Source organism: Perna viridis, chromosome 1 (genome assembly GCF_037379345.1).
Source record: "Perna viridis isolate PV_CMFRI_1.1 ecotype Kerala chromosome 1, ASM3737934v1, whole genome shotgun sequence".
In the NCBI taxonomy this organism is placed as follows: domain Eukaryota; kingdom Metazoa; phylum Mollusca; class Bivalvia; order Mytilida; family Mytilidae; genus Perna; species Perna viridis.
The window spans coordinates 24,885,019-24,910,606 of NC_142445.1; the positions used below are offsets into that span (position 1 = coordinate 24,885,019).

The window sequence follows — 25,588 nt, forward strand, 5'->3', positions numbered from 1 at the left end:
ATGTCCTTACTTTGGGTTCAAAAGGCTTGTTTTGTCTCATGGTTTACCTACTCCTTGATCTGATTTATAAGTGGAAAGGAGGGTCCATTAATTTATTTAGACCATGGAAAGCATCTAGTACCATTATGAACAGTTTTAGTCAGTTTGTTCATTTATACTTTTTTATCAGGATGTATTTAAATCTGATCTGCCTCTGAAGAGTGTTTTTACTGTATTAATTTCACAAGTAGTAGATAGCTAGATTTATTTTTGTTCATTAATTTTCATGCTAGTTTGAACCTTATGAGTTGAGAACATTAGGGTTGAAAGTACTATATGTCATTATGGAGAGCCCTAGGCATCACCATATCTTATGATTTTTGATGCATTTAATGAACAATTTTATACTTATTTATCTTATGATTCATACCAGGTATATACTTCATTTTTGTCCCTTTTCACTATAAGCACAAGTGTCATTTTTCAAAGTTTTTCAGTTTATTGCTCATTCATAAAAACCTTATCACAAGGGTGATTAATTAGACATTAACTGTATTATTGTAACTTTTCATCATAAAAAATCAAAAACTTTGCCTCTATGACAATCTGTGATGCTTTTTGTTCATAATTGCAAAATTTTTACTTCTTGAATAATCATGAATAATGAAAAAAATGCCTTTGATCACTCTAAAGTGTATTTTGATGAAGTAATATACTGTGTTTATGGTTGTGTTAAGAATTTGATTAGTATCTATTTGTAATTAAGTAGCACTCCAGCTAAGGATCATGCAAAATGTGATTCATGGGTAAAAAGCCTACATATTTTCATTTATTATATTTTGTTTGAAATGTCATAGTAAACAGAAATTAACGTGGTTTTTCAAATAACCCGTGCTCTTTGGAGATGAAAATTATATAGAATGTAGATTTCAAAATTAAGGGAGATAACTCTGTAAATGACGCTCAAATACAATAGAATCTATTGGATTTTCAATGTCGATTATCTCCTAAGAGCAGGCAGATTTGAATGAATAATTACACGTCATAGTATAGACCCATAAAACAACTTAATTACAAAAATAAAAATATGTAGCCTTTTCTTCGGGGTGTATCACATTTTTCAGATTTTGCATGATTCTTACAAAGACAGCTACTTAAGTGACAGAATTTTATTCCATTCATGAAAATTTATGAATCTGTGAATTAAATAATTACAACTGTACTAAGGGGGGGGGGGGGCTGTTCTATGTCAGTTAACGTTTAGGTCAAAGAACAGAGACCTCTGTGATCAGTTTCTATACAAATAATGTAAATATTTATGATATGAAAAGAAGAAATGTTCCAAGTGTGAGTGAACTATTAATCACTGTAAATATATACTTTATAAATTGTTCTTTTTTTCATATTAAATTTTCATTTTTTTTCAAGAAATTTGGAATAACACACAATATCGTTTCTAATGAACCAAAGAAATTACTTGTTTGATTTGAATAAAAAATCTTAGAAAATATTTCTTTCTTAATGTTTAACTGTTGTGAGATGAAAAAGGGGGAAGGGAAGTCTTTATCATTATTTGACAAGTCCACTAATATAAATCACGACTGCGTTTGTACCACACCTAGTTGTTATGTGAACACGGAAGACAGACAATATTACATGATATCTCATAAAAACAAAACAAAGTTGACAAAGGATCATTTGTTTATTAATAAATATTTAACAGATATGGCTTGAGGTACATGGATTTCTACATTGTTTCCACGTCACTTTGATCTGCAGGGGCAATGAAGTGTTATGATAGTTTGTCTTTAGGTCAAGACACATTATTTGGGAGTCTAATTAGGTATTTACCAGAACATCATTTGTCCTTAGGTCACCATCTCATTAGGATTCTGTGAAATTGAATTGACTAACATCTAAAGGGGGAGGTTCTTATGAACTCTGACTGTGTAATACTATTAGTATGACATTAATATTTAAAGACTCTTTGTTTATATATAATCATTTAGATTTTCTAGGGGGCAACCAGATATATTTTAAAATCATAAATGGGTTCTTTTCTTAATTTTGTTTTGGTACATTCTTATGTTTAGTTAGGTTCCTAGCTTTTGTTCAAAGCTTAATTTAGTTCTAATGGACACTACTCGGTGTTGGATCTAGTGAGGGAGAGATATTCCAGGGTTTAGTAACAAGCACAGCTATCATTAAATACCATTTTTTCACTACCATTATTCTATGTACTTCTTGTGACAGGCATGCCTTTCCATACCAAATTTGGATGGGAAAGAATAAAATAAGGTTGTTCTTGGAGATTTTTTATGTTGCAAGTTTTTTGCATCAATAATGATTTCAGCTGCACCATGCTATTTTTGAGGGGCTATGCTTATGCAATTGACATTTTTCTAGCCACAGCATACTTGTAATAGTTTATGGTAGACTTTTAGTGCCTTTTGCCTCATTTACTGTAGATATTCTCAAGTGAGGTGCACTTAAAGAACTGTTTAACATGTAAAAGAAATTTTGATATATAAAACTTAAGAGTTTGATTTAAAATATAGAAAAAATAAACAAATGTAAATAAAAATGCAAACAAGGAGATTGAATTATAGGCATTCCTCTAGGCTACAGCTACTTGTCATTCAAATCCTTTACAACAAATTAGCCATGACCAACAGACCTACAAATTAATACAGTTAATTCCTGGTGGGTATGTTTGTTTCTTGTTCTGTCTATGCAACTGAGGTGTCCGTTTGACTGGCCGTGACATAATTCACTAATATTAGTATGACACTTGTCATATTTTTGATGCTATTTGATAATTTGGTCAGATTAGGGAGAGATATATTGCCGAAGGTGTAAAGACATGGATTTTGGTAATATTGGTAACGAAATGGCCTTATTACTATAGGAATGTCGCTCATATGTCAAAACAAAAATTTATGGTACTTAAGTATGTACTGTGTTATAAGATCTTATATTATTTTTCCCATAAAGCAATATTTTTTATTTGACCCATTCCCGGAAACTCAGAAGATTTTTATGGTGTGGATAAAAAAAGTTGACTTGTTAAATGTGAAACAACTTCTTTCTTTTCCTTTTATTTTGTCAATTTTGTTTTTTGCTCCAATTCATGTAATTTCAATTTTCTTGGCTTCATTTTTGTCTGTTGACTGAAAAGTTTTGGGTATTAACTGAGGTTACCTTGGATTTCACTCAAAACAAAATTGTGTATGTAAGCAATGAAATAAAAGTCTTTTGTTTACTTTTTACCATGTATCTTATTTTAACTTTGATGGATAGGCAATGACGCATAAGTAAAAAAAATCTACGGAAAAAAAGTTTACTGGAGATAAAGGAGCATTTCATCTTTTCCTGAAATTTATGGCTTTAAAATGAACTTACAGTTCTGAAGATTATTTATCTTGACTATAATGGCCATAATTTCATACAAGGACAATGTATTACAAGTTCAAGATGGCCTAAGACAGTTATGGTCATGAGGCAGTTCAAGAAGGTTGATATTACAAGATTTGGCAATTCATCAACTGACATTTTGTACCACTGCCCCTTTTTTTCTAGATAAAGGTACATTAAATTAATCAAAGGACATTGTTTATGTTTTTTTTTTCTGAAACAGAATGGTGACTTCAGATTACTGCTCTCAGGAGTTTCTATAGAAGTTTGACCGGCATCACAATTGATAAAAGCAGGTCTTGTTGCAGTTTATTTATAATTGTTAGGATTACATACTTCATTTAAATCTGTAACCTTTGCATAGTAATTATGAACATATTGAGGATGTGCACCTCCTAATATGAAAAAAAAAAAACATTTGACAGTGACACAGTTCTAGATATGTTATTGATCTTTTATGTAGTACTGGTCATGTTCTTAAGTGTAAGTGTTTTTAAGAATCAGGCAAAATGGGAAAAAATCAGAAACATGCATATCAAAACCCTACCAATCTGACAATAAAATATCACACAAGGATACCTTCTCTATTTGAAAAGACCATTATTTAATCTCTGCATCACTGACTTTGCTCAAAAATTTTTCTATAGAATGTTAAAAAAATGAGGTTTTTGACAGTTATCTGTCCTTGAAATGTTCATTTTCAGTGCATTTCAATGAAATTGTAACTCAATGGGCCAACAAGATATGGAAAATCTTGTCTGTTTTCCTTGATTCTGATGGTGAAAATAGTCAAATCAAACTATCAAAATGATGGGGTTTTCATACCATGTTTCACCCACTGCCTGATTCTTACAGAGACTGACACTTAATGCTTTAAAAACATTACAGTACTTCTAACCCTTCGCTTATTTCTGATTAATCCATGCTAGGAGATTAAGGTCAGAGGTCAACCAAATAAGACTTGAACCAGTACATTTGTATACAAATCTTTATGGTCATTTCGACAATTAGAAGACCATAAAGTGGACAGACAATGTAGTAGGTGGCTTACTGATAAGACTTGTTATGGAAAATTTACTGTCTAACAAATAGGTCCGCCAATTAATTTGTCACGGAGATACCTTATAGGGTTATTTTCCATGTTAAGGGCTGAAGATTAGATTCATTGATAAATTTTCAAAATTTTATGAATGGATTTAAACAAGCTATGTCAAATTTAGTGTGAATCGTTGCACTTGTCAGTGTAAACTAAATAGACGTAATCAGCATTTTGTGACATTGCATGCTATTTATTAAATTTTATCTCCTTTCTATTCAAAAGATGGCAAAAAATTAGCATCTATGCATCAGATTGAATTTTCCATTAGTGAATAGAATTACTAGACATATTTCTGATTGTCGCGCCTCATGATACAATGAAGAGCAGGTCTTTTAACATCTACTGAATATTTTTATCCCAGATGCTCATCAAAGGATAAAATAATAGCAGGGGGTTATCAGAAAAATTGACATAAAATATCAGAAATACAGAGAGAGATTATCACAATACTAACTACTAATGATACCAGGAATACTGATATGTATATTGGTAAATTTATTTACCTGTGATTACCGATTGTAATCTAAGCTTTAATTTGACACCTGGCTGCACCCTGCAAGGTCATGATACAATTATGCACCTATTATGCCAAATTTGTGTTAAAGTTCTTATCTAGAAATCATCTAAAAGGTCTGATGAATGAAGAGATCTACATGGGTTTGATTGCTAATTATCGGATTAAATGTGCATTTGCAAATGTTCAGGTGTAAACAAAGATTTTTTATGTCCAATGCCCATTCAATGGAGGCTATCTGTTTTATCAGATTTCTCTGCAGCGTGACATTATCTAATTTATCTCAATTAATACCTTCTCTGCACTTCCTTTTTAATTCATGAGTTCAGTGAAAATAAGCGGATACTCTCTTTTCCGTGTACTGCATTTCCCACTGTGATTGGGGCAGAAATAGATTGCTGGTGGACATTTGAAGTCATCTTTTGTTATGTTGAAGAGAAATTAAAAAGTATTGGTTTTGAATTTGCATCATTATTACCATATAGATCCTGAAAGCTTAATTTATTAGTAATGATTACATATTTTAGGAGTTCGTAAAATATGTCATCCATGCTTTATGGTAACACCATCTCACTGGTTTAGGCTTGACAAGCCCTCATCTCATACTTTCAAAAAACTTCCTGTAATGAATGAATTGTAGAAAACAAAATTACTGAACTGATAAAATCAAAGCAATAGTATGAATATATGTTACCTCTGACTTAAAAAAAAACAATGCAATGCCAATGAATGTTTAGATTGCCTTTCAAATGATGGAAGTCTCCCTTCAGCTACAATATATACTCTAATGAAATTTATTGACATTGAGAGTATGTTTGAAGATTCTTACTACATTTCGTGCAATTTTTACAGCATCTTGCGTCAATGGCACTTCAGGTCAAGTACAGAAGTAAACATTGAGTCTTGGGAGGAATGTTGTTTAATGTATGGCATAGGTTTATATCAGGATTATTCTGCATCCTCTACGTAGCCATTGGGTCATTTCATTGTCATTAACACCTAAATGTTCATAGCATCTTTTACTCAAATAAACAAACACTAGCTCTCTGGCTTGAAGATATTTCTGTTTATAAGTAGGTTATAATATAAGATCAAGATAGAGTTGCTATATTGAAGATTGATCGATTGGTAGATTGTATTAAGAAACTGGATTACAGTGGAAGCTGTTCTAGTTAGGTGTTAAGTGTGCAATTTTTTTCTATAGTAAAACCAGTGTAGAGTAAAATGTTAAAATACTAGATGTACAATTTGTTTACCTTTTGTCATGGGAACAACAAGTTTGTCATTCAGTGAAGTCTCACTAGCTCTACATGGAAGGCTTTAAGATACATTTTTGTAATTGTTAATCAGAATTAATGGAGTTGTATCCCAAAATCCATATATTACTACGGTACTTGCAATACCAGCTTCACTACAGTTTCCTTATAATATTTGTATAAAAAATATTATACGCAAATCTCATGAATTCCTAGTACCCGAAGACACACAATGTAAGTCCTCTTAGACTCATTGAAGTTGACTCAGTATGTCATTCTTCAACCCTTAAATATCAGCTGACTACTTTAGTACATGTTTCTTGCATCAATTCATAGGTATGTCTTTTCATTCAGAAAACATTTAATTACTCCATATATTGTGCAGTTCAATAGTGATCTATTTCCTTGAGTTTGTAAACAGGCATTTCCTTTACAGTGTATATTTGTCATTAAGAATTTTGTCCGAAATACTTAAAGTACTTAAAATACCTAGACGGAAATTGATTATTGATGACGGTAATTAGTGCATTAATTACTACCATTGAATGTGTATGTGAGTGGACAAGGGTCTTTTGACAAGTCATTTTAATGTGAGTCTTCTTGTGAAACCTGTCAGGTCACCCCCAGCGACCTTTTACAATGGAAAGGTCAGTTAGTTGACAGGTAAAAAGACCATTTGGATACACCCTATAATCAATTCTCACTCTGGGTCATAAGCATTTCATAATCAACTAATGTGTAGGAAGTCGTTGAGGTGTCTGAACCTCCTATTAAATATCATCTATTTTCCATTGACCAACTACTTTGAAAGCTGTTATTTGAAGACAACCTTTCAAGTGGTGAAAACATATTTCAGGACATTGATTTTTATCATGATACTTATAAAAGACAATTTATGAAAGCTATAATCATCCTTAATAATTAAGGTCATTTTAGACATAGGCACACAATAGATTTTATAGGTATTTGTTCATTGAAGGTCTTGTGGTCATTTATATCTTTCAAATGAATATAAAAAAAAACTGACTTTGGAGCTGCTCATTTGAGAAAGCTCTCTCTTTTTAATGTTTATTGTAATCACGAGTACTCTGTGTGAGATAAATTGTTTGTAGTCTGGTCTTCCATTAATCATTGGATTACCTGACCATTAGTGCTGGAGGCCAAGTCCAGATGGACAACTGCATGGTCAAGCATTATTAAATGTGTCTAAGGGGCTTCATTGAAAACTAAAGCATGCTGTCAGGTCCTTTTGAGAAGGAAATGAAGTTTGAAGTGATGATTATCTGACAAAAATATATTAGCATGGCCTTAAAGAAAAAGATCAGAAAATGCATCCAGTTATCCATATGAGGCCTGAATTTGCATTGGCTAAGGTTCAGTTTGTAGTTGTGGTTTTCTCATGAGCATTTTCTCCTCAACCCTGTTTTACAATTCTTATTCAAATATGTGTCAAAATTATTCACATGTTTAGGAATTGGGAAATCATTTCGGATAAAAGTTGAATAATTGGACTTTGAACCCCCAAATGTATCTAAGACCAGGAAACTGTACATATTTGAATTTGATATTGTACAATTCAATATTGGTACTTCAGGATACTGCAAATTTGGCAAAGTATAACTCCTATAGAAAGTTTGTTGTTGATTTAGTAGTAGTTGACCATATGAAAATAGCACCTATTCATGTCAAAGAATGACGATACAATTCATTTCGTAATCAGTGACGACAAACTGTGAATGGGTTCTGAATATAGTATATCTAGTAATTAAACATAGGTCTGTGTACCTGTACTGTTGATAATACCAGCGTTTACTTACTGATGAGTCACGTTAAAGAATCTGTTGAATTAAAGCCGTCACTTGACAGTTTAAATTTCGTCTTATCTATGTCTATTTTGAGGATGTCTTTGGTCACTGGGTCATTTTGTTCCTGCCCAAGTCATGATAATTTCCTGGTCATTCAGTTAGGACTGGTGAACTTGCTGACTCAGACTGGTCTCTTCAAAGTGCAGAGCTTCTGATTTGAGTACTTTTAGTTTTAAATAAAAGTGTTTCCATATGTAAATAAAGTACAAATTCTACTTGAGAGAATTTGTATTGGTCACTTTTAGCTTTTCCATTAGGTTTAGAATTACATTTTTTCTACTTACCTTAGAAGATAAGGTTGGACAAGGAGCACTTAACTTCAGCAAATAGACAGAAGCCAAAAGATGGGTCAAGTTACTCCTATGAAAACAACTCTTGATGATACACTTTTACTCTCATAAAATATTCTTAAATTGCTAACATGTATTCTGAGGACTTCAGAAACTTAGGAATTTATTAACATATAGAAATTTGTGTAGGCTTGATAGATTTGACTATTGTCAGTGGTTGGTACTCAAACCAATGTTTGCTGATAAGCTGTTCATTAGGTTATTAATTTTTGCTGTGCACACAAGCAGAAAATTGGTATTTTTACCTTTTTGTTGGGAAAAAACAAATTAAATTATATTAGAAAAGAAATAAAAAACTAGCCATTTCGTGATGGTGACTTTAAAACCAGTTATTAACTTGAGGAATTATTATTAAGAGAACTCCCAAGAAGAAGTGATTTAGATTAGTTCTGGGTATTATCTGTAATTTGGGGTATTAGTTTAGCCACCTGGCCAAGGTCCTTACAGGCATATGTAGTGTGGAGTTATGAATCATGTGGAAATTAAATATAATTCCTGGTCACCGTAGTCTTAAACAATTCAAGTGTAGCATGTTTGTAACATTTAAATATGACAAGTAGGCCATTTTATATTTATAAATATTTTAGATAATTAACTAAACTTGATTATCCCACTAGCCTAGTTTTTTTTTCTAAATTAAAGCCCCATAATTTGGGAAAATTTGGAGCAAGGTTATTGTCACACCTGACAGTAAAATTACAGTAGTCTTCACACCTGTAGAAATTAGCTACTTGTCATAATATTATTTATCAGAAAATTAACTCCCTTGATTTACGAGGTTAAATTCATATTTACGGTAATAGAAAATTTTTTTAAATAATTCTTTAATCGCTTCATTAGATATTTATCAAAAGGGTAACCAACGGCTTCATTAGAAGTTAAGAATGTTTGTGATCTTCCACCAGAAACATGCAAGACTATTTATAAAAAAATAAAAAATGTTTTGATGGATGAAAGCATGAAAGACATGCACTACCAATCCATAGCCGTGACTTGTACATATATGTACAGTGAAACCTGTCTAAACTGAACCCCTTTTAAGGACTGTACAACTTGTTTGGATTAGACAGGGATTAGGTTTACCTAGGTTCAAAATACATTAAAACTTTTAAAAAATGTGGTTTAGGCTGGTTTTTGGTTTATTCAGGGTTCTGTTTAGACAGGCTTTTGGTTTATTCAGGGTTTTTTGGTTTACTCAGGGTTCCATTTAGGCAGGTTTCAATAGATAACGACAGATTTGCCACAGAAGGTTATTATAACATTGACAGCCTTTACTGGGTCTTCCACAGTGGCCCCTTATATCAATGGTTAGTTGATTATAGTCCAGTCTTTGAGAAATCTTGCCAAAGAAATCAGAGTATGTCCAACTAAAGGCTTGACGATGTTATTACATTTAGATATAGGTTTGTTTTCCTTTCTTCGTTTGTCTACCCCGGACTTGACTTTTTATGAGCAACTCGGTGGGTGTTTCTAGAAAAGCAGAGGACGCTTACCCTACCGGTACATCTGGTCCATGTTCCCAGTTTTTAGTGGAGTCCGAGTTGCTCATTTACTTTTGTTACTTTGTATGTATGATTTTAGTTACTTTATGTTCTTTGTTGTGTATGTCTGTTTTCAATGTCTGGTCTTTGTCCCTGGATTACATTCTTTTGATTCCTGCTATAACCTTGGTTCCCTTGATTACTCTTTGTCAGAGTAGTTATGTTGACTATTTATATCTAATTGGTTATCACAATCTAATAATAAATCTAACTTGCAGTTCATGGTTTACTGTTGTGTTGTAAGTGAGCTTATACGCAACATAACAGACAATCGGGAGCTGGGATATTCGGCTTTTGATTAGATTGTGGTTACTGTAGAGTATAAAATATACTTGACAGAATATGAAATTTAAATGCAGAAGCATTGCCCTGAGTTGATCTTAAACTGTTGTAAACTCCTTTGAAAATAAAATTTATGATTTTTTTTTTCAAAGACAAATGTCAGTTGCAGCTTGTTACTTTTCTTTTTCAGAAGATTATAAGCACACGAAAAGAAAGGAAGAAAGGGATCTTAGTTTAATTAAAGACAATATATTAAATTCATCAGTGACATTAGAATCTAATTCTTCATCGAACAATAATAATAGTGATAAAAGTGCTCATAGGGTTCATAAACGTTCTACGTCATATAAGCGTTATGTCGAAGTTATGGTGGCAGCGGACTATCACATGCAGCATTACCATGGTAGTGGTCTTCACCGATACATTTTAACATTAATGGCAATCGTAAGTAGGATGTATTTTGAAGTTGAGGTTAAGAGAATGCATGTAACATTATCTAATTTTTTAATGATGCCTCAAATTAGGTGTTTGACATAAAAGTTCTATGTACATACCAGCGTTAGTCCTGTAAATTATGGGGAAAATTTGAATTGTGGTGTGCAGCATCGACACAATGAGTTTCGTACTGTTTGTGAAAGTTTTGACTTGGTCTCACAGAAACTTCCTGTTGCCTTGAATATCAGCTTGAAATAATTGATGTTATAAGCAGGAACATTTATTTTAGTTTTACTCTTATGATTTTAATAACAGAAAGAAAATGTACATGAAGATAAAATTAAAGAAGCTCAAGAATGTCTTCATTGTAGAGTAAAAGTTACCATTGACAGAAAGCAAATTTATCATGAGTTTTATTCAGAGAACATAATGAAAATAGGAAACATGCATAGGATAGAATTTATACTGAAGACTTAACCAGCTCAAAAAAACATACAACTTGGCTCATGCTACCTTTGGCACTGGATGTAAGTACTCAATCAACTAGTACTGACTTGTAGCCTAAACAACATTTAGTTACACTGTTGCCCTAATGTGCTGTACATGTGTACTAATTTTACTGATTTCTTTTGTAGGTGTCCAGTATATATCATGATAATTCTATAGAAAACTTCATCAATATTGTCGTTGTCAAAATTGTACAGTTTGAATCTGAACAGGTGAGAATACTGGATTATACTACAAAAATATTTGAGAATTTCTAAGCAAATTGTTTCATGATTTGTAGATTGCTTCTAATAATGCCCTATCTTTTGTGAATCAAGCGGACTGCATTGTCAACTTGGAGATAGCTTTCAAAACAATTATAGTACTTCCTGTTTCTAGAATTGTCACGAAATGTCTCTTGAAAAGAACTTTTTATCATGCCTCAGATGGTTGGTTTCTATTTCAAAGTGTGTTATTTGCTAATTAAGGATTGTGAATTCCACCACAAGCAACCATTCTCATTTGTGTGGCTGCCCTGTGATCAATTTTTGCATTGCAAAAATACTTGATCCTCATTAATACGGCACTGGTATACAAACACATATCTGAACTCAAGTAATTTGTGATATGTATTTTTTAAGTGCATCTAAACAATTTAGTGCTTAAGATTAAACAGTTCAAGAATTGAAAGGTTTCAATTGCAGTGTACTTCTCAAATATATAATTTTTTAATTAAAATTTCAGTGGAGATGAAAGGCTAAGTTCTGTAAATCAATACTTGCATCGTACTTGGTGGTACAATTTACTGCCCTAGGAATGAACAAAATAATTTTTTTTGCTTCATTTGTAAAGAAACATAAATCATTCTGAGGAAAATTAAATTTTTTATCAGAAATTAAATATTAAATTAGAATATCCACCCATCTGGTATCATTCTTTAACAATAATCAGATAATAAGCATGTCTGTGGTCAGGTGTTTGGAGATAAACAGACCAATGACGGCTGCCGTATTTGGGTTACTTTCTAGACATTGTTCATTAATGCCTGGGTTTTTATCACCTCTTTTACAAAGCTGACCAAAAAGGTTTTGTCCAGTTCTTTTCATCATGGAATAATTGCCATATTGTACTATGAACAATGGTTTTTCACTAAAACCTTTTAGTTGAATATGGGCTGATTAAAAGTTTAGTTAGATATATTACTGCCAACCCGCCAAATAAATCCAGTAGTCAAAGGAGATACATTTTCCTATCTTCCTCAGAAAAGGGTGTTACAGATATAATAACAGGACATGTGGTTTAAAATTAATCTGCAAAGCCACATGACATTCGTCCAGAAACTTATTTCATTCACAAAAGGATGAGAATAATAAAAAAATACTAGATGTTTTTAGGATATAAATGTCTAGCCTACTAACTGCTGGGAGTGTATTGTTGTGGCTTGATAGTACCTATGTATAATTTGTTTGGTAATCCCTTGGACTATTTGTAGACACATGTACTTATACAGGTGGCTTTGCCATTCCTTTTTAATCTTTATAAAGAGAACTTTCAGTAGAAATATTTTGTCTTCAAATTTCTTGAAATACCACAAAAATCTGTGTTTGTTTGAAATTTTAATTTTTTGCACCAGGCAACTTGTGTGTCCATGCACATCTGTTTAATAGTAGGAATCTCAGATTATGAAAAACAGTATTTTTTCTCCTTTTTCTGAATGGCATCAATCTTTTTTATTTCAAATTAAGAAATTATATTCAAGGAATTATGAATCATAGATATTTGTATTTCAATTTTTTTCTTGTATTTCTTTGACAAGGTCATAATATTTTCTTTCTATTTTATGTCAATACTTCAACAAAATGAAGGAATGGCTTTCAGAGTTCGCTTTCAAAGATAAGTCTTAAATCAACGAAAAGTGTCAAAGCAGTCGTAATCATGATTTGTTATCATTGTTTTCAAATTGATCAGTCTTTTAAAAGAAAGGTCTTAAATCAGCAAAAAAAAGTGTCAAAGCAATTGTCATCATTGTTTTTCCAATCGATCAATCACTAAGTTCCCTGTAGGTACTTCTATCATATTCTGTCACTTTATTGTCATTTTGCTAATTTAATTCACGCCTGATTAAGTATGCACCTCATTTGTAAATTTCTTCAAAGAACATGGATATTGAAAACAAGTGTTTGTTTCTGCCAGATCTTTGCATGTCAGAAAGGTTGTTCTGTATCTGTTTAGCCCATCGGAAAATTATGTTAAACAAAATTAAGTGATATTTAGCTAAAGTTACATTTTAATTGATGTAAGCTTGAATTCTTCTTGTTTGAATCTTAATTGTGAATCTTTGAAGACAATTTCTTTTGTAAAAGGTACTGCCTCTTTTATGTTATGATACTTAAATCATTCTGAAGCGCTGGTTAAAAAACTTGTCAGTTTAAAACAATTGGAAATCATTATTTGTTTGTGGTTGTTAAAAAAATCAATTTGTTAACCACGTTTACCACAAATAACAGATCATGGCCACTGATATTAGTCGTTAACTACTATTTTAAGCCATTAAATATGTCTTGCCTAGAGAAATAAAACTTCTTCAACTTTCTCATCCCATATCATCAAATCAGTAGTAATCAAAGGTTTCAGTTTCACTTCAAATGTTGTTCCTACAAGTAAATAGTACAGTATTGTAACATACACTACATTTACGATACTCAGATGTCGCTTTGATATTATCCGTTCAGGTAAAAATATCTTTACATATCTTGATAACCATAAAATTCACATTTTTACTTGTGGTTGAACATCTAAAATGGTAGTGCTTTTGTTGTACATATTTTTACTTCTATATAGGCTATAGCCAGACATGCTTAAAATATGTGAGACTATTGGTGTGGAAGTGATTGATTCCGGGGAAGAGAAATGTATCTTTTTGAAGCTCCTTTACTTCATCAATCATGAATCTTACAAATTACTGAATTCTACGATTACTTTCCATTATTGTGTAGATATAATGAAAGAGAAAATGATATTCTTTAAAATATGTACGTATTACAGTAGGCTAGCTACTGTTTTATTAGTCTGGGCTCAGAAATTATAGGGCAGGTAACTTGTTTTGTTTAGGTGGGACCCCTGACTTATTATCTGTTTAAAAATGTATTTGTCTTTTATTACAAATTTGAACCTAACATGATATATTTAATGTTACTTTTAATTCCTTTGAAAAGTTGCTCGAATTTTTTATTGTAACTAGAGAAGTCCGCTTTGATACATTTAGAATGTAAAAAGTAGTCTTAACTTCAAATTTTGGACTATTTTTAGTGGTTTTTGATATGTTTTTGATCATTTAATTGACTAGACAATAATAAATGGGTATTAGGATTTATAGCTCTGCAGAAAAGTTCACAGTAAATACTTTGATTACTGGGCTGTTGATGTTTATCAACACATTGTTGGCTGAAGAAATATGAATCTTTTACATGAACTTATACTAGGTTCATTTAAGCAGTGTGTGAAATTAGCAGTTATAAAATCAAATCTGGTATAAAACTTAAAGAAATTTGTATGTATTGGTCTACTGAAAATTTTGATAGATTTGAACTTAGTTAAGTTGTAAAGTGGAAAAAATTAAGTCTTAAAGATGATAAGCATAGAATTGGAAAAGAAAGTTTTGGGGAAATGAACAAATTTAAGCCTGGAACCTCCTTTCTTACTTCATAAACAGACCCCCCCTTTTATAGATCTTACAGATTCCTAGATCCATCCCAAGATTTGTACATTCAGAATTTGTTGTACTGGAGTAAACTTTTTCTTGCTTCAGCATCACTGACCATAATATTAGGCTAGTAAGTTATTCATTAATAAACAAATGGTCTGCAGATGGCTGCAGCACAAAATTGATTCAGGTATTAAACTTGCAACCCTAAGATAAGGTGAGAGCAATATCTTCCAATTGCCTAGATATCATGTATCAGGTTGATTCTGAATATTATCTGTAGTATGGGGTAGTGAAAAATCATGTTTGCTAACTCAGCAGATCTAACCAGAAATTAATGATGATTTAGGAGATAGATGCATTGCAATAATGATTCCCATTCAAATTTCTATTTGCACATCGTAGATTGTAAGCTGAATGCAATAATGATTCCCATTCAAATTTCTATTTGCACATCGTAGATTGTAAGCAGAATGCAAGAATGATCCCCAATTCCTCATTCAATCAGTAGCAGATCTAGAGATTTTGAGAAGGGGTGTTCAAGAGGGTTTCCAGAAAAAAAGGGGGTTCCAGGCCATTATTGCTTATTTTTACCCAATTTTGCACTAAATCAACAAAGTTTTCCAATGAAAAAAAAAAGGTGGGTGCCCAATGCCTGGAACATCCCTGGATCCAACACTGTTCAAGTTTTATTTGCCATAGTATAGTGGAATATTGCAATACTCTAAATATTCATCATTATTCATGAATTCTTGTTATTATTTGTGTCCTTCTAATTTAATTCTTAATTGTATAGTCTAAGACCATTATAGTTAGGATTAAAATCTGAAAAAAAAAAATTACATTAAAATCTGTCTTAACTGGCCAAGATAGTTTGGAAAATGTGTGTAACTTGACAGTTTTTAAGTCCTTAAATAAAACTTTTGTATAGCATTTCAACCTGTGTATTAAAACAACCTGCCTTATCCAACATATTTCTCTTTGGTGTGAGCTTTAGGCAGGTTCGACTGTATTACATTTCAGAGGACTACAATTGTCTAAAATCCTCAAATTACATTGAGCTGAATTGGTACATAAAAGTGAAAGTGTCTGTTAATACCAAAATTACTGTAGGTTTATTTTGGTCAGACTTGGGCGTATTATACTTGTACATGTATTGATATATGTTTATTTATGTTTACTACTGATTAAATAAGGCTATGCTGAGTCAGTTTTGATAGTATGTTAATAGTACTTAGAACATAGTGCTGTTAATCCAGGGAAAGCAATATCATTAGTGTTAAAAATTCTGAAATTTTTTATGTACCATGGTGTGGAAGTGTTAGGCTAATTTTTTCACAACCTTGGAGTTTATTTTATCACATTAATGGGGGTAAATGAAAGTGAAATACTGATAATTTATGTCCGTATAAGTTTGGTTAATTGAAATGTAGTCATGTTGAGGTCACTTATCCCATGAAGGGCAGTGTATTTTGGGTAATTCTTATTCCTAATGAAAAGCTGTGTGGGCAATATTTGAAATAATCTTCAGTGGGTTACATGAGTTGCATTTGATAATAGAATCTGAAACTTGCTCAATGCATTGCATCAATTTATTTAATCTTATGTGGGCTCAATAAATCAAAACTTCAAAAAATATGGCAACAGGGCAAAAAATATATAATAAGTTTTTCTTTTTTAACTTGTTACCTTTTCACCTTTAGTAATTTCATATTTCTAATCGAAATCTGTCTGAGGACTTGTTGTCCATATTTGTGTGGTACAATTATCACCATTATATCAGTTATAACAGGTGTTAGGAACAAAATGTAAATGAAATTTGTTTGTAGTTTCTTTTAAACAACCATGTCAAATATGACCAATGAACATTAAAATGTCACCCTCAAACATCGATAGACATCTCTTAGCCTGATCTCTTAAATTGAAATACAAGGTAAATTGCTTCTCAGACATAACTTGACAATTGAACACAAATTTGAAAGTTTATATTAGAAATTCTTTTTGTTAATCTGTTTTGTACAAGTAAAAGACATGTATGCTGATATCAGCCGTTGTAATTTGGTCGTACTGTTCAGTACCAGGCCCTTAATTAAATAAGATATAAATATTTTATGTATCCTAAAGGAACTTCCATTACAAATCTGTTCTATTTACTTGTTTTGGTATTCAATTGTTTCCTTCAATAAACTTTTTTCAATTCAAATTAAGTGATTATTTATGCTTTGTTTCTTGAAGTGTTAATTTTTCATGTTTATTTTCAAATATAATAAATTTAGTGATGCATTCTTGAACTTCTGACGTATACATTTGTTGTTTTGTTTGGGTGGTTAGGTAAATCTAATCCTTTTGTTTGGTCTGGGTGGCTCATGGCATTTGTACTATGGATGTGTTAGATCTCTCTTACTGAGTACACAATGGTCAAAGGTAGCCGATAGTCTCAAAAATTTTAAGTTGGTCGGAAGTTGTACTTTAAGATTGGATAACTATATTGTAGCTGCTTCACCTATAGAATCATTCTTAAACTTAAAACCAAACTTTATTGTGACAGAATATCTTTCAAGATTGAAATTTTTGCAATGTACTGATAAGTTATGGCTGTTCGTATACTTGTAGCTTTTTATAAAGTATTTTCTATAACAATGATAAAATTGAAAAAAACATACATGGAGCTATAAAGTTTACTAGTGTTATGTTTTTTTGGATGTTTTAAAATGGAAGATATATGTATTTCCTTAAAAGTTGCAAATTAACAAACCTATGGCATCAGATAATGTTTGAAGAAAACAGATTTTTTTTTCTAGTTAGAGCTACAATAATCTATGTATTGTTGTAGTTTTGGTTTATTTAATTAGTGGTATTTGGGCAAACTCTAAAAGCACCAAATGTGCACACCACTTTGCTAACATGCTATATATGTAGAGTGAATACTCTCAAAATGTAATTTTGATAAGTAACATGATCGATATGTAAATATGTTTTTTTTTTTCAGAGTGGACCTAAAATATCACCAAATGCACATGAATCATTAAAAGAATTTTGCAAGTGGCAGCATTTACAGAATGAAGTCAGTGATGCTCATCCTTATCATTATGACACCGCTGTTCTAATCACACGGTAAGTGAAGCATATCCTTATCATCATGACACTGCTGTTCTAATCACACAGTAAATCTAGTGATGCTCATCATTATCATTATGACATCATTGTTCTAATCACACAGTAAGTGATGCTCATCTTTATCATTATCACACCACTGTTCTAATCACATGGTAAGTGATGCCATCCTTATCATTATGACACTGCTGTTGTAAGCACATGATAAGTGATGCCTTATCACTATGACACAGTTGTTTAATCACCTAGTAAGTATATTGACACTCATCCTTATCATTATGACACTGCTGTTCTAATCACAGGGTAAGTAATGCTCATCCTTATCATTATGACACTGCTGTTGTAAGCACATGATAAGTGATGCCTTATCACTATGACACAGCTGTTCAATCACCTAGTAAGTATATTGACACTCATCCTTATCATTATGACACGGCTGTTCTAATCACAGGGTAAGTGATGCTCATCCTTATCATTATGACACTGCTGTTGTAAGCCCATGATAAGTGATGCCTTATCACTATGACACAGCTGTTCAATCACCTAGTAAGTATATTGACACTCATCCTTATCATTATGACACCGCTGTTCTAATCACAGGGTAAGTGATGCTCATCCTTATCATTATGACACTGCTGTTGTAAGCCCATGATAAGTGATGCCTTATCACTATGACACAGCTGTTCTTATCACACGGTAAGTGATGCTTATCTTTATCGTTATGACACCGCTGTTCTAATCACACGGTAAGTCTAGTGATGCTCATCCTTATCATTATGACACCACTTTTCTAATCACATTGTAAGTCTACTCTTCTGTCTCGATTCTGTGTTCTGATCTGCATTACTAGTTGTTATATGCTATGTATACTTCTATGTCACATGATAAGTCCATTCTCTGTCCTCCAACAGTGTATACTTCCATTACTGTCAACCATGTGATTTCTGCATAGAGAAAGAATGTTATTGAGCTCTCCAGTGGGTACTTTCAATGCATTGAGTTTTTGTCTTTTAGTCTGGTGCAATGCATTAAAAAGTGAGATTATATAGAAAAGAAGCATTAACTTTCTTTATTCTCAGATATATGGTGTTCGGTTTAATGTGATTGAAAAATAGGTTTGGGGGACAAGAGACTTCATCTTACTTCTCAGTTGGCAGAATCATGGCATTTGGCTCAAAGTGAATTAATTGACCAGTTTATTTTCATTTAAATGTATCTTTTAACACTGACATGGCATTGCTACTTGTTTTAAGTTTACCCTTGTCTTACTTTGCCAATTTAGCAAAAAGCCATATAACAACCGAATTCCTCACAAGTTGCCTCTGACCACCAATGTGGTTTATCACTCACTATACATTCATTGACCTCTTGTGTAAATCTAAATAATGAGAAAAACACTGTTTTGTGATGGACAGGGTGCTATGCATGATGGACAGAAAATTTGCTTTTCTGAATTGGATGGTTAGTTCTATTACACATTGTTACACTATAAATGATAGGCACTGGTCAACAGCCTTTGATGTTTACCAATAATATTTAGATGGAAATGAAAACTTGTCAGAGTTGTCTTGATTGACTTCAGAATGAGTTGTTAGATAGCACTGTCTGTCTCTAGCTGTGAATAGTAGCACTGTCTATTCATTGAGGCTGTATAGAATGAAAAGATGGATGTATTATTAGGTGTATGTCTGTATGTCATGATTTGTTCTGTTTTTATTATACCCTGTCCTTTGGAAGGAGAAGGGGTATTCTGTTTTTATTTTGTAGGTTCTTAAATGTTTTGCTGTCCTTTTCTTCAGTGTCACATTCAAGACTTATATTTGTTTAGAGGTTGATGTCTGGGCTTTAATATAAGCATCCCCCTTTTATTTCACTCAGACTAGTTTTTGTTTTTTCAAATCTCTGAAGATTACTTGTTCCATACCTAATGGAATATCACTGATGTGCTTCTTATACTCTTAGCTTATATTGTACTTTATCTGTCTTTTAGGCAGCCTTTAGACTTAGCATATCTTTTGTTCTGTGTTGGCATATCTCAGACTTGTCCCTACATTTTGCTTAAGTAACCCTTTCTTCCACCATCCTTTGTTTACTTGATATTGCTATCATTCCTCAGACTTATCCACTGACCACCTCTTCCATCAAACTTGCCAGTCTTCCTTTGTTGGTTGCCCTTATCTTTTGCCCCTCTGACAATCTCTACCCCTGAACTTGCCAGCCTTTCCTTGGCCTGATTGGACAGGTGGCATATGTAAAGACTGGGCAATTCTGTGTTCTGTAGTGTGTTTCTGTGTTATAGTCTGATGGACAAGTTGCTTGTCTGATGGTTGATTGATGAGGCTATTTATAACAGGTGGTAGGTCAAAGGTCAGGTAGCCATCAAAAATATATATCAAGTGGTTATGAGAGTTTAAATGATGGCATCTTCTACTATGAAGAAATATTTTTATCATGTCCAGTTTCTTTTGTTAGGTTGTAATTATTTTTCATGTTGAAAAAAAAAACCATGAATATAAAATAAATTTTTACCTATCTTGTTCAGTGTCATGAAGCATCCCAATCTATCAGATCTTTAATTTCAAGCCATCAATTTAATCTTTTATTAATTTAAGAGTAGATAAGAGGAACATATCAATATTAGATGTTTCATGTAATGACCCACACTATATATATTTTATGGACATTGAATGACATACTGAAATACTCAGTTACTGGTAGATTTCTTGTTTTGTGAATAATTTGATAAAGGATTAATCTTGTTGGATAGTTTTGAATACTTTAATATCTTAACTTGTGTTTGTTTGTTTGTTTGTTTGTTGGGGTTTAAAGTCCGAGCAGCAATATTTCTTAATATTTCTTAACTTGTGAAATTGATTTTCATTTATTTTTTAGAGTCAGGACAATGGTCCACATTTTGCTTGAAGGCTTTTAGTATAAATGCCATTGTTGATGGAACAGTAGATATATAATATATTTGCTTTGCTTTTGTCACAAAGGGTAACATGACAACCTGTAGTTCAGATTTCTTCAATAAATAAAATTATAAAGGGATAATATTGAATTTTATTTATTTTTTGGATTATTCATCAGATAAATTTGTTTCCCAATCTGGTTCATTGACATTGATAGTACATGGTCAGTGACTTTATTTTCTCTTAAACCCTTTGAAATTCTCACACTTACAAATGAGAAACTTTACCCACATATAAATCACAAATTTATTAAAATTTTAGTCTATTTTATCTGTAATTTATTATGTTATGATGCTTGTCTTTCAATAATGCTTAGGCTGGTATAATAAAAGAAAAAGAAAATAAAAAGGTGTGAAAGATAATGCTGATTTAGATAAGGAATTTTTATGCTGTAATACATATTATCAGTAACAAGGGCGAAGACCTCCATCATAATGGAATAGAGATAATGAATGATTATTTTTCCATAACTTACATTAAGTTTATATGCAGTAATATGATTTATGATTATATAAATCTTCAGTGTTGTTCCGGGGTGGTCATTTTGAGAAATTGTAGAAGATAAAATTGCTTTAGGAGTTGTGTTGTCTTGCCTTTAACTAATGCTTTCTCCAGCAATGAAATTGTTTTTTTTTAATATATTGAAATTTTTTTTTTCTTTACTGTATTTCTAACTACCGATAGCTATATATTTCAATGAAAAGTTTAGAATGCCCCAAACTAGTAAACTATAGCGAAACTCCTTTTTTTTTTATTAAATTATTCATGATCAGTTAGGCTGTGCTCTTCGATTAATTACGGTATTTATTGCAGATTTTTTAAGTTGAATTTATTTTTGAGTAATTTTTGAAAGAAATGATTTGTTGATGCATTTAAGGATGAATTTCAGTTAATTAATGTTAATAGGCAGATTCATAACTCTTTTGAGTAAACAGAACATTTGGCTCATTGATCAACATAATCTGATCTTTTATTGACCTTGATGACCTTATTTGAACTTTTTGATTTTAATCAATAATCAAATTAATTGAAATTCTGATTGAGTTTTGATTATGAATGTACCCTGAAAAGATTTGGTATTAGGTGAATGACCTTTGAACTCGGATGGCATGTTGACATGGGTGACGTGACTTAATCCCTTGCGGTTGACTCCTAATCCGCTATGACATATGCTATCAGTGACGACTGTAATAATCGGGTGGACCAAAGATATCATAGATACCCTAAATTGTGCTGAAGTTTGTTTTATTGTAGGAGGTAGTCTGAAGTATGATTTATGAGAATAGGTGCTTTTTTTTCGTCATTCTCTCATTGAATATCTGTTCCAGGTACATGTAAAATTAAATTCTCCCATTGAATATCTGTTCCTGGACATTAAAAATTTATCTAGCAGCACTGTACTTTTCATTGCTCCTTTATGTGTTGTTTGACCAATAAAGATCTCGTATTGAATGATTGATAAGTTTCTTCTATTTAAGATCCTTGTTTTTTTTTACGGTATCACTGTTGTTGATGTGTTATGTCATTTGTAGTCTGCCCATCAAAATGGCATTCATTATGCAAACTAAATTAGATTTGATTTGATCTGTAGGTTGTTTTTTTCAATTTCATACTGGCTGTTAGACTTGATTTGATATCATTCTATTGATAGATTATGCCATAGATATAAATTCAAAAATAAAGACTCTGAAGCACAAGAGACCATCATCCTTCCATTGTTGCCTGGACTGATTTATTTACAATGGTTATTCCTTATACAAAGGATCTTGAACAAACCTGTCCACCTTCAGAATTTTATCTTTGGTGTACTTTACATGTTCTTGATAATGCAGGGTCATGAACTTTTCCAATTAATAAATCAGACTCTTTAAGTCCAAGTATTGACCCAATTTCTCATGTTTCCATGACGGCCTAGTAATGTCTTCCTTAAGTCTTGATTGAAAATTACCAAATCTAATAAATGTTAATGTTTTGTGTTTTGTTCTTCCATTGTATTGCCTGCCTTCCATAACTCTTGTTTCTATGTCACTCCCTGATTGCCTAATTTCACTTGATCTATTCTTTGCCTGATTTGCCAATTTTTTAGTGTCTTGCTGATTTTACAATGAAATACAACTTCTAAAGTATGTTCTTATATTTGCCTCAAAATTGTCCAGTGGTTTATTTCCATCTGGTTTCCATATTGCCTATGTATTTAGTTGCCTGCTAGCTTTACTTTGAAGATCACTTTCTTGCCTGATTATTGCCTTTTAACTTGCCTAATTTGCACTGGTTACCCCAGGTTACCTCCTGACTTTAATCAGAGTGACCAGACTACATCTTAAGGTTCACAACTCTGATCTCTGAGTTATTACCTGTCTATATCAGCTGGGAAGGCTATAAAGAATTATGTTTTTATTAAAGGGTCCTGCTGAGCCCATCAGATTGAATGACTTGAGATTTATTGTACACAGCAGGAAGGGCATGTTATGTATTGCTAACCTGCTAAAAATCATTGTACTTATCAATTAAGACCTCTTAGCTTGTGAATTGGGGTGAAGCAGGTTAATTATACTTTATTGGTTTGGCAAGATGAAAATATTGCCTGCTTTGCTCTTTGATTGAAGCATCTGTGACCAGAAACTCACTGTTGATAGTTATAGCAATGTACTTTCCTAGTAAAGAGATGTGTCCATTGTGCAGATATGTATCCAAATCTCACAACAGAATAAATATATACAAGGCAAGTGTAGTGATTCAGATGGAGGCCTAAGATAATGTTAGTGATGAACCATTGAGTTAGAAATGAACAGACTTAATCACTTGATCATGGAGAAGTTTACTGAAGATGGCTAAAGACAGACAAAAGTGGCATACCTTTGTTGCTGCCACAAATACCAATTTATGTAATGGGCAGTAATTGTAATGGTGGAGCACATTGCACTTCGAAGACATATGGAATACTGAATACAATTACACATTTTACTGCAGCTTATTCCACCATTGTGGGTAAACACTGTTCTTGAATGCTGACATGTTTTAGTGTCTGTACCATAGTTTAAGACATGGCTAAATGCTCACTTGATTGCTTGCCCCATCAAACGTCAAGTAAGAAAACATTAACAGTAAATGCTTAGAATGCAGTTTCTTCAGGATTTTTGAATGATAAGCCCTTTTGAACAATCATAGAAATTTTGCCAAAGTTTATTATCGAGATACTGACAGATTTAGCCTTAATGATTGGAAAATAACTGTGAATTATCAGATTTGATGGATTATCCAGGGCTCATACATTGCAGATAGCTAAACCTTGATATTAAATACCTATTTTATTGCCATAGAAGTAGATTTCCACCTGTGAAAAATTTTACTAATTGCATATCTCTTATGAAGAAGTAATGGGTATCCAAACCACAAACTTGTCTTCTCCACTGTGGTCTCCCCAGAAGAGAACTTGGCTTGACGTCACTTTCATTTGTTTTCCCTAATGTAGCTATAAAGCACCAACTCTTCCCATAGACTCTCTCAAATGATGTTTGAGCTGTGATCCCATTCACATCTGTATTTTTGGTGCTACATATCATTAGATTGTTGGTTTTAATACCATTGTTGGAACCTACTCTTGGTAATTTCTCATATCATTTAGGTATGAAACATCAAACTTGGGATTAAGATGATGTTTTATTATACTGGAATGAATTGAACACACTGTTTATACAATATATATTGTTGTTAGTTTAGAAACAATTACTTGAATTTCAGTCTCTTTGAGATGAATATCATTTTATCATTTTTTGCAATATGTAGGATTAAAGTGGAAATTCCAAACTGATGCACATTTATGAAATGAAAATAACTCAATAATTCCATATGGTATTTTGCAGATTTACATGGTATCGTGACATTATATATAACATTTTGTTTCTTATTAGAGTAGTGATGCATTTCTGTAGATTGCTGTAAAATATATCAGTAAAGGGACATCTACCTTCTACCAGTCACAAAGCTGTATTTGAATGGTGATATGACCTACATATTTTCATATGCACATGACTAACAGAATCTTGCATGGAATTTGGTTTTCTTTTGTTTTTTACCAATAGTTCCCACTATACACATGACTTTGACAGAATCTTGCATGGAATTTTGTCAATCTTTAAATTCTGTTTTCCTATGCTTTTTTCAATAGTTCCCACTTGGCAGATTGAAGAGGAATGGTAATAGAAATATAATCATCCCAACTTTGATAAGGTTCATAACACTTTTCATCAATGAACATCAAAATTGTTGTATAATCTACAGAGTTTCTCAGGATCAAATGCCATTTAATTTGGAAAACAGTTACACAATCACTGAACTTGCTGTATCGAAGTTTTCTAATTGAATAATAAGAATTTTCAGACACCAGAAGTAAGGTTCTATTGAAATAACATCCTCTATTTTGGCTGCTGATTTGTTTATGCATGTGGATTTTTTATTCGGTGAGGTAATGCTTGATTATCGAGCACGGTGGTTGTCTGGGAATAGAATTCCGATCTCACCTTTATTTGCAATTGATGGGTGAGAGTAAATGAAACTTTATTAACACCTCTGCTGTAG

The 25,588-nt window shown here is 32.2% G+C and overlaps 1 protein-coding gene across 1 annotated transcript in view; it reads left to right on the forward strand.

The window, feature by feature from the left end:
* The window catches only part of LOC148627930 (A disintegrin and metalloproteinase with thrombospondin motifs 9-like), a 133,217-nt gene that overhangs the window by 19,370 nt on the left and 88,259 nt on the right, over positions 1 to 25,588 (forward strand). Inside the window, exons 4-6 of the mRNA XM_088581830.1 lie at positions 10,491 to 10,744; positions 11,371 to 11,454; positions 17,914 to 18,038. Of these exons, the coding sequence (XP_088437956.1) occupies positions 10,491 to 10,744; positions 11,371 to 11,454; positions 17,914 to 18,038 (463 nt within the window). The remainder of the gene's footprint in view (positions 1 to 10,490; positions 10,745 to 11,370; positions 11,455 to 17,913; positions 18,039 to 25,588) is intronic.